At 37.6% G+C, this 16,396-nt stretch overlaps 1 protein-coding gene across 2 annotated transcripts in view; it reads left to right on the plus strand.

Annotated features, from left to right (window-relative positions):
- Positions 1 to 16,396, plus strand: part of ZFYVE28 (zinc finger FYVE-type containing 28) — a 60,352-nt gene that overhangs the window by 33,975 nt on the left and 9,981 nt on the right. For both annotated transcript variants that reach the window (XM_086464185.1, XM_086464184.1), the window contains 3 exons: positions 12,635 to 12,789; positions 13,358 to 13,474; positions 15,119 to 15,223. In XM_086464185.1, coding sequence (XP_086320311.1) covers positions 12,635 to 12,789; positions 13,358 to 13,474; positions 15,119 to 15,223 — 377 coding nt within the window. The remainder of the gene's footprint in view (positions 1 to 12,634; positions 12,790 to 13,357; positions 13,475 to 15,118; positions 15,224 to 16,396) is intronic.

Here is a 16,396-nt window from a genome sequence, read left to right on the forward strand (position 1 = left end):
TTTAGGCACCAAACTGATATACCGAAATTAAGAGTGTCGTTGCTGAAGTTTCCCTGTTTAGTCAATGGAGAAAAGCAGAAACCTCAGTTAAGTGCGTAATTTGTTGAAATACATCTGGGCCAAAGATTTTCAGTCTTAAATGAGAACTATGATTGCATACTTTGATTACTGACTGTGCTTACACAGTAATTTGAAAAGCCTTGTAAAACCTTGCTTGAGTTTTCTAGAGCAGAAATTAAGGAAATAAAAGCTACAGAGGGCTTCTCAGCTGCTTTTGCTAAGGAAAGGCTGATTATTTCATTGGTACCTAATCTGTGTAGAAGGTTTTTCCTCCAAGTCTTGGAGGTCTGATGGTCAAGAACTCAAATCTTCAGCCCAATGTGGATGATGATTTTTGCAAAATGTTTGTTAAGCCGTGCCCAGACTTGAGGTGCCCATACCAGTAGTCAGCTGTCTCAGCAAAGAATAAATGTATTCCATGTATTTCAGAAGGTTTCAGAGAAACTGTGGTTTTATGCAGAAGTATGCAAGAGTGCAGAAATTTTTTGTTACATCAATGTGACTGTGGAATAATACTGCTGACTGGAGTGAAAATGAGCTGTTTATAACTACAGCAGGGAAGTAACAATTGGTCCACTGTTTATATTAGCTCCAGGAAACAATCCATCGAGTTTCTCCTTTTTAATGGTTTCTTTTCATGAATGTAATTTTTAGAACTAGTTTTAATGTAACCTACTGAATTTTAAATAGACAGCTAATAAAATATGCTGCTGGAATCTTTTCCATTTCAGTATTGGAAGCAGTAAAGTCAATAGTTTTTAAAAATAAACTACAGGAATTTTTCTGTCACCTTTCAATATCCATTAGAATTATTGGGCAGGATCCTGAGAGAGTCGTTAATTTGAGTGGAAACCGGAGTGAAGGCTATTCATATGCTAAGAGGATGAGATGACTTGATATGCTTAAAGCCAAGAATGAGCCTGAGTTCTTTGAAAGACTGGAGCTAGAAAATGGCAAGAAAAGAGTTGTTTTGGGACTGATGAGGAAAAGTGAGACAAAAGAAGAACAAGGTAGTTACAATTACTTGTTTTCAAGCCTTGTTGGAGTTCTTGGTGTAGGACAGTGCAAGGGAGGAATGAATAGTGATGAATCTGTATGAAAGCATTTGTCTGCCTAGAGCACATGGTAAAGCCTACATCTTCATTTTAAGGTTGTGCTAAACTAATAAATGCCATCTTTAAATACGAATAGTAACTTCTAAAACTAACCTTAATGGTATAATAGATGCCTTACCTGGTCAGCAGTCACTACTTTTTTTAAGATACGTTGTTGTGGCTTAAATTCTGGTGGTTTGCGCTATATTTTCGTACAGTCTTTAGGCATTTACAGAAATTGATGATAAAGTTTTACCATATGTTATTTAAAGCCTGTAAAATGAGGTAGCTGCAATGTATTATGATTCAAGTCTATGCCAACACAGTGAGGCTCTGCCAGCAGATAGTGAGGTATTTATCTGGCCGTTTCTGTTAGAATACCTGCATTTGTATATATGTGGGCAGAATGTAAGGTCGTCGGCTTGGTGGATATAGTTGAAGGATATTGCTTACTTTACTGCGTATTTCGAGTATCTCCTTGTTAGTATAAACACACATGTGAAACAAGGATGGGAAGGTTATTTTAGCATGTAGAAGAGGTTAAATTTTGATTACCTGCTTCAGAAATAGAGGGCCTTTTGCAGAAGACTATTCGAAGCTACCTTGCCGGTCAGTTCATAGAATCATAGAATAGCCCAGGCGGGAAGGGACCTCAAAAGATTATCAGGGCCAAGCTCTCATGGGAAAGGGGAACTTAGATGAGATTTTCTAGCACCCTGTCCAATCGCATCTTGAAAACCTCCTGTTGATGGGGACTCTACCATGTCCCTGGGGAGGTTGTTCCAGTGATTGGTTGTTCTTAGTGTAAAATATTTCTTTCTTATATCAAGATAAAACATCTCCTGGTGCAACTTGTCTTCTACATGTGGCCCGTTGTGAAGAGAGGGTCTCCATCCTCTTTGTAGCTGCCCTTTACATGTGGGAATACTGTGATGAGGTCCCACCTGAGCCTTTTCTTCTCCAGAGAGAAAAGACCAAACTCCTTCAGTCTTTCCTTGTAGGACAAGTTCTCAGTCATCTTCATGGCCTTCCTTTGGACCCTCTCCAGTCTGTGTCTTTCTTGAATTGCAGGGATGAGAACTGGACACAGCACTCCAGGTGTGGCCTGATGAGCATTTGGTGGGTGGGGATGATCACATCTCTATCTCCACTAGTAAAGTCCCTGCAGATGCAACCTAGGATCCAATTTGCTGTTGATGTTGCAGCAGTGCACTGCTGACTTCTGTTCAGCTGCTTGTCCACTATAACCCCCAGGTTCCTTTCAGCAAGGCTGCTCCCCAGCCACAGATCCCAGCCTGTACCACGTTCTTTGGTTGTGTCGTCCCCAGTGCAGGACCTTGCACTTGTCTCTGTTCAACTCCATCCTGTTCCTGCTAGCTCGCTCTTCCAGCCTGTCCAGGTCTCTCTCGAAGATGGCTCTCCCTTCTGACGCATCCACCTCACCACCCAGTTTGGTGTCATCAGCCAACTTGGCGATGGTGCTCTCAATCCCATCATCCAGGTCATTTAGCAAGATATTGAACAGTGTGAGGCCCAGGATCAATCTGTGGGTGACCCCACTTGTGGCAGTCTGCCCGCTTGAGTAAAAACCATTGACCACCACCCTCTGAGTGTGACTCAGGAGCCAGTTTCTTGCCCATCTCAGAGACTAGGCCAAGTTCTTGTGGGTGTACAGTTTCTTACAAAACCAGGTTTTATCCTGTGCTTTTTTCATCAGTAGAACTCAGTGCCTTGAAGGGGATGCAAGAAGGAAAAGGAACTCGGTCATTCAGCAGAACTGTGAATTATACTAGGAGAATTCAGTTCTCGTGGTCCAGAGGTATGCATTAATCTGTGTTGTCAAAGGTACAGCACAAATTACATGCCCACAAGTTTTAATAAAGAGCTCACAACTACTCTGGGGATCTTGTAGATGATAGTGTGGAGGACAACAAATATGTTAATAATGTATTTTGACTGATGTGTCACAGTCTACCTGATCAGCTGTGTCTCCCCATCTCCTCTCTTACAGTTTTACCATTGTTATCCTGGTCAGCCTATATTTGTTTAAACTATGTAAAATGACAGATTAATTCTGCATTAATGTTTGGTACTACCTAATGATTTTGAATTGCTTGTGTATGTTTTAGGGACTGTGAGTTGGTGCTGGTTTGTATGGCTCTGTCACTGAAGCAGTGTGAGGGCAATTAATATGCATATGAATACAGTCATAAACAGGCTACTGTGTACTATCTTCTTGCTTTGCTGCTAAATCCCTTGCCCCAACAACCAGCTGAGCAGTACCAGCAAAACAAAAATGTCAGCATTGATAAGGTCTGTCATCTTTTGCTTATGATTTTAGTCAGCGAGACATATGTGACTGAAGCAGATGTCTCTGGTTTTTCACTGCTGTCTTGATGTATTCATGCCTATCTTGTTCTTCACCCTGCAAGACAAAAAAAAAAAAATCAAATCTCCAAATGGTACAGCATTTTCTAAGCTATAGTGTTCCCTTTTAGGAAATTCCACAAGGTATTTTGGGGTATATTATATGCATATCTTTGTCTTCAGTAACAAGTAACTGATGCAGATTTTATTTTCTCAAGGAATAACCCAGGCAGCTTGTGTGAACTACTTGTTAATGAGCCCTTGTTACAGTGGGAAGGAGAAAATTCAGTTTTCTGAAGCTTGTTGGTCTTTCCCTATTAAAATTATAAACTTCGTATTTTAATGATGTTAAAATATCAAGTGTGGTTGAAGTAAATTAGATTTAAATTATATTCCTTTCTGTGAAAATCAAGTGAAATAGGGCGACGTTTTAAGCTGGCTAGCATCAGTGGCAGAGGCAATAAGTCTATTTTAGCAAAACTGGTAGACACCCCAAAATTTGCCATTTGGGGGCTGTATTCCAGGTGGCGTATCGTCTGGCTGGAGACTGACAAGTGTGATCATAATGGGTTGGTGGTGTTCTTATACACAGCTCACTTGTAACTTTCATTTTTAGTCATTTGGTCACATTATAATCATGTTCATTTTAATGATGTTTAAAAATTTGTTGTTGAATGTCACTTGGTGTTCCCTATGCTAATAGTAGAACAAAAATTACTAGCTTTCAGAAAATAGATTTTATTTTACAGTGTCCTGTCCGTGTCCTGTCATGTTCCCCCCTCCCTCGCAGGAAACCCCTTAGAATAGCATGTTTGGGAGTCCTGAGATTGTGTGTAAATAACTAAAATCACTATAGTAATTTCAGGTTTTCAGGTTTTGCAGAGGTTTTGGCAATGGCTAAAACCAAGTAATGTTGTAAAACCATGGTTATATTGAAGGAAGAAAAGAGATTTCCTCATTCTTGCGGCTGCATTGATGGTGAAAAATGAAGAGAAAGTTTCTTTTCGAATTAAAATTGTAAGTCTGCACCTAATACTTAAATTTGTTTTTCTCCGCTTTTACTCCCACGGCTTGATATTGAATTCCTGCAGGATTCTCCTAGACCCTAGGATGCTTTAATGCTTCAGCTAGTTGTTCTGTGGTACTTTTTGAGGAAACTGATGGAGGCGATACGAAAACATTGTGCTAGTAAGTTTCCCTGTCCTTAAGAGTTCCTTTTGTGGGAAAATGTTTCAGCTTCTCCATCTTCATTCTGTCACACACAGGAGTTGCAACTCAGAAGAGTACCTGCTGGAACTAGATTAATTCACTTTTTACTGTGCCATACAGAATAGTTGCTTGCATGTCACAGAGGACATTGCTGAAGAAATACAGGAAATGCCACTTTGTCCTTGGAAGTATTTCTGTCCGGCATCAGGTATCCAGGTTCTCTCTGTCCTGTGTCAAGTTCTGGGTGAGGCATAAAAGCTGAAACTGATGCATTTCTATCCAGTTTTTCCAGTTCAGGATTATTTTTGAAGTTTATATGTCTCTGTGCTCTAATCTCATATTCTTTGCCCTTTTGCAGTGTGAGTGAACGTTTGAGAGCTTTAAATGCATGTTTGATTACAAGGAAGTATTAGGAAAAAAAGTCATTTTGTTGGAATTGAGAAAAATAGTTAGAACCAAAGCAATCTTCTGACTTCTTATATTTTGAGTTCTATTTTTTTCTTGAATTTTACAATGTTTTTGTCTTGCAGGTTTATCCCTTTCTGGTTTAAATGTTAAGAAAAACAGTAAATGCAAGTATCTGACATTAAATTTGATAGAAAGCAGCCCTGTTGATTACTAATGCTCAAGTTATTTGTTCATAGGCACTCATAGAAAACATAGAAGTTTTATCTATAATGATGAAAAAAGCTACTTGGGAGAGAGCGCTGTTAAAGTTGATAAATCCTGTACTGGCAATGTTGTTTAATTCCCATGTGAAATATGGTGTCTTTGTATTCTTCTGAAAACCCAGGCCAGAGTGGTAATGAGTTTGAGTAAGCCAGTTGTCTGGGTAGAGTTTCTTATGGTGGATCTATTTAGCAAGGTGCTGCTTTAACAGCTGTGGTTTTTGAAAAGTCTGACATGGTAAGTACAACAAGAATGCTCTGCAGTTTGAGGTTTGAAGAGCTGAGGGAAGGCTTCAAGATGTTCTTCTGATGGAGTGGGTAGCTACAGAAACTGCCAGGGTGAGGAGCAAAAGTTCCTTAGTCTAAAATGCTCAGGGTTTTTTTCTGATTGAAGGTGTCACTTAGGACACATGGCTAATCCTGTTAGCCAAATTCCTTATTTTAATCAGCCAACCTCAGATTGCTCCCCTCCACAGGGGCAAAAGAAGCTAGGAAGGGGCTTCTGCAAATCTTTCAGTGCGTGAGAAATAATTCCCCCTACTGAGGAATTCGGCAGGTTGACAGCAGACGGGGTTTCTAGCACATGTCCTACCATGTATGATGCTGGGAATTGCTAATACATGTGATAATACTGTAGTCTAGTCAAGTCCACCTCCTTGGTGGTGTGTAGCTAGATTGTTCCTGATAGAGGGATTTGCGTGCAGTTGTATTATTTGTTTCTCGAGACAAAGTTCTGAAGCCTTGAGAACTCTTTTAAGGGTTGGTTGGCTGGTTTAGGTGTTTTCTCTCTTCAGCCTTTTCTCTTAAAATAGAGAGAAAATACCTAAGGAATTGCATTTTAAAACACACTTGAGTTAGTGAAATATTAGGGTTAAAAAGTCAAGAAATAAAGTTCTGAATTAAAGCTTTTTTTAGTCTGCTTTAGACATAGCTTCTCGGGTCATTCCTTAAAATATAGTCCTTAACTAAACTGTACACTATTACCCAAATACTAGGACCTGCTCTGGATTTGGTTTAAATGACTGTAGAATTGTGTGTATGGCCCCCCCCGCTTCACTTAAAATGGTTGTAAGAAGCCATTAATCTCATCGTTTTCCTCCCAACCCTATCAGAACTAGCACTTTGGAAACCAAAGGGTTTTAACCTGCTGTTCATTGTGTTTCTTGTGAGAGTATCCAAAAAGAAACACCAGAGGTCCTGCAAAAAGCAGGATGGGAAGTAATAATTTTTTTTCTTTTTCTTACTGGCATAGGGTTTACTTCTCCCCAAACTCTTACCATTTTCCTCATGTATGCAACCTTTGTCTTTCCTGAGCTATAGTGCCTGATCCTTTTCATGGCCTTTGGAGTAGTTGGTTGTTCTTTTTGCAAATTGGAACCCAGAGTTGACTACAGCCTTAGGAAGTATAAAAGTAAGAGTAATAAAAGTAAGAGTCATAGCTTGGGAGAGACAGGATGACAGGTTAGTGGTGTGATTTCCAGTTACAGCCTACATGACTATCAGTGGGATGAAGGTCCTAGTTACTGAAGTAGTTTTAGAAATTCTATGTGGACACTAACATAGATTTGCCTGCAAAAGTTTTGAGGCTTTTTTTTTTTAATTTACTTAATATGAAAAAATTCGAATGGGAGAGAAAAACCTTAAATATTGTAGACTGGATAAAAAGTGAATGTTATTGATACTGTACACAGAGTATAGGGTGGCCATTGTGCTAAATTCTGTATGAATAAAAATGAAAGCCAAGCAGCTCATGATAATGTTTTTTTTAGAAATTATTGTAAGAACTAGAATATTCAAAACATACATACATTCATATATATATAGGGAAATTCATGTACATGATATAGCTATACATGTAGACATCTTAGTTATTCAAAAAGTGTGACATTTTAGGTAATGAAAATGAGATTCATTAAGGCCAACTAGTGCAAATGAGCTGTTGTCATTTAAGTCCAAGTCACTGCAGTGTTTTATAATTTTGGGGGAGTCTTTCATCAATTTTTTAATGAGCTATAATTGATATTTAAGAATTGGACTGCTGTCCCTTTGTGAAAACTTTCAGCGTGGTTTATAATTGCAACATCCTTCTACGTAAATAGGAATGTGTCTAATCATAGAAAACCTTTTGCAAAGTTGTCACATTTCCCCCCTGTAGAAGGGGTCTCGCCTCTACTGCATAGCATGTAGGAAATTTTCCTGATTGCAATTTTGTCTCAAAATACATCCCTCTGGTTTTGCAAAGTGGGTAAACCTCTGCATCAGAACAGTACCGTTTAATACATGAATTTTGAATTCACTATAAAGTGGATACAGAAGCTTCAAATTCACACTACATCAGGAAGGTGTTATATGACTTGTTGCAAATAGTTGTGGCCTACTCTACCTGGGCTTGTAGCTTGCTGGAGATTTCCAGAGCAACTGAATAGGAATCACTGATGTCACAGGTATTTGTGTAACACAAATGGTGTAAGGATACTCACTGAATTATGGGTTAACACTTTTCTAGAAAACATTTATAGTATAGTTCATAGCATTTCTAAATGTTTTGCTTCTGGACTTGAGATGAGTTTGTCCTGCTGGAATCCTCTCAGTTTAAAGGCACTGCTGACAATTTTCTGAAATCTACACCTGAAAATTAGTTGTAATCAAAGACCTTGCCTGAAATCAGAGGTTTTGAGCGTTGTCTTTCCTTTAAATTTGGTGACATAATTGCATCATATGTAGTACAATAGGTATGTTGGGTTTTCTCCTTTGCAAGTAGTGACCACCTATTGCTTTTGATCTAAGATTTCTAAAGACAAAACTAAAAGAAAACCACTTTTTAAAAAGTTTTTTTATGACTTTTGAAAACGTAATTCAGTTGATTTCTTTGTATGCATTATATTCAATTCAATGAGCTTTTAAATTCTTTCTATCTGTCACTGCTGTATATTTAATGCATACTTAAGATACTCTGAGGGTTTGTTTGTGAGTAATGAGAAATTCTTCCAGAGAATGTCATATATTCTGCATTCAGTTCAGAGCAGATTTCAGGTTTAATGAACCAAACACTTCTAGACAAGTTTAGAAGGAAACATCTGTGAGTGGTCACAGATTTCTACTGCTATTGACTATTTTTTGAGCACTAATGTAAAATATTTAAATTTGGACCAACTTCGAATCAACTAACTTTGGTTGTTCAGTTTTAGACTTTGCTGCTTTTACTGTTTTTAGATGAGTGTCAATGCTCAACAAATACAGCACAAGGCCATCTGTATCACAGATGGTTACCTAAAATGACTGCCCACTTCTGAAAGTGTCAGTCAATCTTCTTCTTCCACAGTCCTGTTACCCATTTTGTAGGGGCACTACTGCTTGACCTGGCTCACTAAGTTCCAAAGGATACTTAAAAGTATAAAGCAGCATGGTTTTATGGTGAAAGATGATATTGTATACAATTGAATTGTTTAATTTTGTTTGTTTGTACATACTTGACTAAATTTCACAGTCAAGCTTTGACACCAGGCAACTGTTCTAGAGATATATCTCTGAAGTGTTTGAACAAGTCTTGCTACTCTTCTAAAATGAGAAATGGAGACTAATTTTAAAATTGCTAGGTAAATGCTGGCCAGGTTAGGTAAAAAGCTAATTGATTTTGTCTGCCAAAGGGTATCTGTTCCTTTATAATGTGTAAGCAGGTTTACTGTTTGGAATCAAATTTTTACATGTGTTATTTCTTGATATTCACCTTCAGACCTGTTAACTATGCCGTGTTTTTACGATATGAAAAGTATATACATGATAAGTATTGTTTAAATGATAAACATTTCACAAGGGGAATTCTACGCTTATTTTGGTCTTATCTCTTCTTAACCTAATTCTTTGGGTTATACAGGGTTCCCTTCAACCAAGAAGTGGAGAAAATGAGGACTTCTCTCTAGCTACTTAGTATGGCTATTTATATTCTGCAGTGGTAATTGATTTTGCAGATATCAGCAGTGAAACATTCCAGATCTGAGTGTAGTTTGACATTAATGAAATACTTCCTACACATGTGTTATCAGCTGAGAGTTGAGCCAAATTATGCATGTTAGATAAGCCAAGTAGGAATGGTGTTCCTTATAGAACTAAGAAAGTAACTTGTTTGAAAGAATAATTTGTAGAAAAGGTAGCTGAACTCCATAGATAAAAATTCAAGTTTATTTTTGATAATACCAATTTAAAACGTGAAGAGACTCTTTAATATTTGCATAGAGGCAATCGCTGCTGTGGGGATACCCTGTTATAAGAAAAGCTGTCTGTTTTGCTGCTTATCCGAAACAATTGCTATGTTTCTGTTCTTAGAGTATTTCTGACAGCCTCTACAGTATTAATTTTCTGGCTAGATTCTTGAACAGTAAGATTCTGTAAAGTAAAGAACAGATGGTCATTGGTTATTCTTTGAGTGTCTTTTTTGTCTAAATCTGACTTGGTCCTGTTGGTAAAGGTAGAGTAGTTGCTTCTAACTCTTCTTAGGTCCAGTTTTAACTTATTCTGACACCTTCACTTTTCTCTTTCCCATGGCACAAGCAGTTCTGAATGCAAAATATCCTCTTTTCTGAACCTCTTGTATGTGGATATTGTGTTTTATGTGTGATTGTGCATATGAAAGTATGTTATAAATAGGATTGTGTGTACATGCTGGCCTTCCATCCCACAGTGCTGAAGCAATTTTCACGTGTTCTGTGCTAGGGATTTTTAGGACAAAAAAGTTCCAGCCAGTCTTGTGGTGGGACATGACCAGTCTTAATGACACACCACAGAATCTAACACAGAATAGCCTGGAACAGTCAGGAAAGTCAAACCATGTTCCTTGGAGTAATGGAAGTAGCAAGTAGGTAAAACTGCATTCCTCCCAGTTGGAGGAAACGTGGAAAGGCAAACATCAGTATTAAAATTGGTCAGAGCTTGGTCAGAATAGGGGAATGAGCCTTTCTTCCTTTCTGTAAAATGAGAAGGGACTAAGTTTATATTCTTGAAAAGCACTCTTCACAGCTCTCTGCCCACTTAACACCTTGCTTTGAAATATTTCTGCAGCTGTGATTTGGAGGCAAGAGTCATCCTTGAATCAGCGCTGCTGCTTTCCCCTGCACTAAGCTTTTGCTTGTTGGGAGTTTCACAGAGGCGTTGTATTAAGGTTATATAATTACACACACAGACTCCCTTTGTCTCGGTTATGGGGTCCGTGCTTGCCTTGGAGAGCAATTTGTAGTGCAAATGTGTGTATGACTGTCAGATCAGTTTTTTTAAAAATAAGAAGTAGACCTCCTTTGGCCACGTTATGAGGCCGACAAACTCCTTTGTCTGTGTATGTGAGCATTTGTGCCAATAGGCAGTCACCTAACCACACCCCATTGCGAATCGGCGATCGCTTCATGGCTCTTACTACCTTTCAGTTTACTCCTTCGTAAGCCATGTTCTTACGTGACCTTTTCATTGTCTTGAACACAGACCTTTCCACACTTGACAGGCTTGCTATCTTATATATTTGTATTTATATATATATATTAAAAACATCCCGTATGGAAAAGCAAAGGAAAAATTGAGAGAGAGAATTCTGACTCAGTTCTCAGTATCTTTAATCAACCTAGTCAGTTATTGTGCTAAGGAAACTGTAAACATAGAACTGACATCTTCTTACAAGAATTTGCTTTTGTTAGTAGCAGTAGATAACATGAACAAAATGAGTCTCTTGCAAACCTGCTCTTTACTCTCTTTGAAAGAAGGGAAGCCAGTTAATGTACTCATGCTTTGTTATTTCTATCAATAACTCATCTCCAGTGTTTGTTTATTTTCAGTTCTGTTTTTACTAGGGCTTTTAAGCTTGTATGGCCTCTTTTTTTTTTTTTTTTTTACATTTTAAAGGATTACCTGTATAGCCTACAGATAGAATTTCAAAACTATATCCCATAAAATTTTGTTATATTATAAACGTTACCTATGCGTCTTATCCTGTAGTAACTCTTCATGCATACTGCCATAGGGATGGGATCTGCGAGGTGGTGAACGTTTCAGCACCTAATAAAAGCAGGTTGAACTCAGGATGTGTTAGAAACTACTTACTTCATTATGGATGCTGTTTATGCAGTCAGTAACTTTTTAACACAGCAGTTGTCTGCGTAGTAGAGAGTGCTGGCATTTTGGACAGCCAAAGTATGATTATAAGTAAAATATTCTAGGTTTTTGTAATCATTGGTGAGATTAATTTCTTTCCCATATGTGGGGACAATAATTTAGTGTTCCTCTGCCTCTGGAGGTAATAGAGTAAAAAGGCATGCCTCCTTTGGGCAACAGTGAATCCTTAGGACTTCAGTGTAATTACATCCTGCGCTCTGCTCCCAATTAAGGGTTTTTTCATTGACCAAGTGCTACTTTCCCCCTAAATACTTCCTTTTTTAAAAAAATACATCTTGATTTACAAATAGTTTAGGTAATTCCTGATATTTGAAGAAGCTGGATTCCCACCAGAGCTTCCCTGTGGTCTCAGGTTGTTTCAAGTTTCCTCTCCATAAAGTGGGGTGAGGGGGTGGAAATGGCTGGCAACTGTGCGTCTGGTTTTTTAAAATTAAATCTCTAGTAGACATTTGGTGACATATTTTAATCTCTTTGGAGTTGATGAGATGTTCTTTTACAGTAGTTTGACATTTCAGCAGTTTCTGCAGTTAGGTATAAAGGGGACTAATCTACCTCTTTACTGTGTAAATTGTATTTTAGCACTCTTCTTTCTGTTTTTTTTTATGTAAGGTTATATTTAGATTCTATTCTCACTATTTTAAGGTAACATAATTCAGAAATTCTTTTTTTCAAATGAACTTCCACATCAATAAATTTCTAAGTTGACTTCAGAACTGACCTTCTCATTTTCAGATTGATATTCCCTTTTCAGAGTTTCGGTGGAGTTATGATCTCAGGACTAACCTTTTAGAAGTTAACGTGAAAAACGGCACAGCACTTGCTAATAGCCAAGGAAAATGCAATAAAATACAGACAAATAAATTTCTGCTGAAAAGTTTTTTTGCAGCTGTGCCACAGGGTGAAAATCAAACGTGATGGTGATTGGTTGCATGTTGATTAACTTCAACAAGAATTTACAGGAATTAGTTCTGGTATGCTATAGAGTCTTGCCTGAGTCATAAATCAATTAGGATTTGCTGAACATCCTGAACAACTAAGCAAAGATTTACATTACTTTTCTTTACATTTTTCTTCTTCCAACAGCAGTTTAATGACGAGTTCTTGTTCATCTGATGACATTGATCAGGAAGAAATCCAGCTCGCTTTGCAGGCTGCTAAAATTGCCACACGAGAAAAGATCAGATCCAGATTTCATGGCAGTAATGATCTTATTCACCGCCTTTTTGTCTGTATCTCAGGTATGAGAGTAGCCTTTTGTTCTGAGTGTAAACACTATGCATGCCTTTTGGGGTTTTTTTTGTGCACATAACGTTAGGGTAGAATGGACTTGAGACGAAGTTGCAGGAAGACTGTGTTTTGGGGCTCAAGTTGCAGACTGGTCTAGAATGACCTGTTACCTGATGGAAACTTACAGAGTCAGAGATGTGGCCGTCTTAGGCCTGTAGTGATGAAGACCTTGGGCATGCAACAGGTTTGACTTCCAAGTGCTTGATTACCTATGAGTTCAAGGGAAGAAATATGATGCAGCAGTTGTATTTTGATGCAAAAAGAATCTCTTCATGTTTTCTGCCAAAAGACAGGGAAAATACATATCAAATTGCAGGTAGCATAAAGGCCAGAAGGTAACTTGACCATTATGGAAAATAGTTTAATTAAATGTTCGATTTTTATTCCTAACATGAGCAAGTGATCCCCTCAAAAATAAACATAAGGCCATTACTGGTAGCAACAGGCAAATTTAAATACTTTTTTTTAATGGTGGTGTAATAGTCTAGTAACGGTTTACCCATTTTCTCAAACTCTGAGGTGTTGCTGACCAGCTGCAGACAAACTATGCTAGTGATCTAAGAAGTATCTTAAAGACCTTGTTTGAAGTTATGGCAACAAAACCTGAGACAGAAGACAAGGAAAAGCAAAAGAAAGGTAAAGAGATCTAAACATGTGTTTTCTATAGTGAATTTCTGCTGGTATCCCCCTGGGGATCCATGAACTCTTTAACAAAAAATTCCTTAACATTTTGTTGACTTTTTGACGGGACTCAATGTACAGTGATTTCATGCGAGTTTGAAAACAAGTCATGGAAGCAGACTTTAAACAGGTTGAAGTAATTGGAAGTACAGGTACACAGGAGTACACCTTGAGGCAAATGTGGAAAGCGTTAAAGCCTTCAGAGTGCATCTGCTCGTTACCATATTCCTGTGTGTAACAGAACGGTGTTTGTAGCCCATATAGTAATAACATAATGAATGCGAGGTTGGGACTTCATAGATTCCTCCTTCCCCCTCCCCCCCATGGTATTGATTCACACTCGACACATTTCGTTTACCAAGATGTGTATCTTTGAATCTGAAGTTTAAATAGTGATGTAACAAGAGCAGACTGTAAGATGAGAATGCTCAGTAAGATGCTGAAATCTGGCCTGTCTTGAAGAAATGCTTGAATTTGGCTTCAAAATAGAAAAATATCCACTTTTGAATTCTAGATAATTAAGATAATGGAACCAGAACTAGATCATGAGCCAATGCAAGAAACTTTTTGTCTGACACCATTTTGATTATTTCTTTTTCAAAATGGCAAGTCTGCCAACTTATCTAAAAATAACCATGTCATCCTAGCAAGACTGCAATTACCTTTGTCCTTTGTTATGATTAGAACTATCAGCATGTGAAGGTGATCAGAGCGCTTTCTTTTTTTTTCCTCCCATTCCTCTTGATTGAGAACTTGTGCTTTCCCTTTCTCCCAGTTTAGTTTGAAAGCATTGAGGGGTTTATATGAAACACTAAGTTAAAAGTTGGTTCAAGTTAGCGGAAAAACCTCCAATCCAACCCAACTCTTCAGTGGGATAATTCATACCATGCATTACAGTCCTCTGTTACTTGTGGTTGAAACTTCCACAACATTTTTATGGTGTCAGGATGTTATGATGTGAAAAAAGACTGGTTTTTTTCATTGAAAAAAAAAAAAAAGGGTGGGGGAGGAGGGCGCGGGTTAGACAGACTTGCTAAAGAAAGGATCAAAGAGCTCCTGAACGTTTCAATAAGAGTAATAAAGAAACTGGAGCTGTAACGAATTATTACTAGGAAATATATGATAGTCAACAGTACTTGGTTGGAATCATTTCTAATGGGTGAACTATTACATTTTAAAAAAAATTGACAAAAGCAAGCATAAACAAAATGAGTGAATACAAGTAAATGGACTTTTGGGATGGAGTTTCTCTTTGATATATGTGATTTGATGTGTGTGATTCATCTAGGGGAAATCTCTGGTTGTTCTTATAGTCTACTTCTTTGTAAAGGATCCAAGTTAAGAATTGGGAAATAAAATATAGGATGCAGCTAAACTGCTAGAAGTAAGAGGACTGTATCTTTCATTTCTGTTGTCATTCCAAAGATGACTAGAGAAGACTTTTAAATCACTTTGTCATGTAAAGAAAAAGCAAGAAGTCTAAGAAGGTACATATAGATGCTACTGTAATCTAATCCCAGAAGTCATAACATGAATATTTTAAGTGCAAATTGGAAAAATACAATTTTTTTTTTTTTTACTTTTTGGTTTGTTTTACAGTTAATCAGGGTTTAAGGACTGCAGCATTGGAAGACTGTGCTTTATGTCAAGAAAGTATATCATCCTCAGAACTTGCAGCAAAAGCCAGAGATGGGGACTTTGAAGGTACTTTCTGTTTTCTGAGAATTAAAATGAGACAACATTGATGTATTTAAAAAAAAAAAATCATTAAAACAAAAACTCTTTTAAAGTCTGGAAAATGACTATAAAATGTTGTTGTAGTATGGTTTAGAGACAAAGTCAGATGATAAACTGAGCATATTTCTTTCCAATGTTTTCTAACTGCTTCATGAAACTCTGATCTACAAATTGGCATACCCAGTATGAGTTCCTTTGTAGCAGTGGAGGAAGGTTCTGAATAATACAGGCTTTAATACAGTGTGTGTGACATTACACCTGACAAGTTTCAGAGGGCTGTGTAAAACACAAAGTCCTAAGTAAGGTAGTCTCAGCCAAAACCTAGAGAGATCTTTTATATCATTTGCTATATGTGGAGGTGCTACTTTTTCCTACAGTAGAAGTACCTTTCATATTTTCTTCACTTTTGTCTTTGATCAAAGTATTTTGGTTATTTTCATATTATTCATGATATTACTTTAAAGAAAAAGTTAGTTTTAGGTAAATCTGCTGAGGCTACTACAGTCTCACTGAATACATGGTAAGAGTGAGAAAAGTACATATGTAAATGTCGAAGTTTTGGTTGGGATTCAAGCCTTCTGAGAGCTCAGAAGTTTTTGTTGTTTTTTTTTTTTTGATATGAGCTTCTACAAGTGCTTATGAATCAGTTATGGACTATAGCCATAGTATGGTAAACATGGTATGAAAAAATGGATTAGAAGTTATCAGAGCACTTGCAGTCAAAGAATAAGAAAAGAGAAAGTACATGTATGGAATGGAGAAAACAAGAAAGCCATCAGCTTTGGTCTTCAAGGCTAAGTGGTGGTTTCAGCACACCAGTGCTCCAATAAATGAGCTCTTGGTATCTCTGTGGTCAGGTGAGAAACACAAGACAACTGTCAACTGTGAAAATGTATCTGAACTTCCCAGAAATTCAAGTGTGCAGTAATTTCCCTGTGCTTTAAAACTTTCATCTATTGCTGTCTATTTGTCCTCATACACTGCTGTTCTTCCAGTGAGAGGTTTTGAATGCAGGATGACTGAGAACTGAGTGATAAGCAGAGGGGGGTGACCAACAGAAAAGAAATGTTGGTTCATGTCATTTGTAATGAAGATCAGAAATCATGGGAGGGTGGGGGGAGAACCTTAAAGATGAGATTT

The sequence above is a fragment of the Leptosomus discolor genome, chromosome 4, assembly GCF_034619465.1.
Source record: "Leptosomus discolor isolate bLepDis1 chromosome 4, bLepDis1.hap2, whole genome shotgun sequence".
NCBI lineage: Eukaryota > Metazoa > Chordata > Aves > Leptosomiformes > Leptosomidae > Leptosomus > Leptosomus discolor.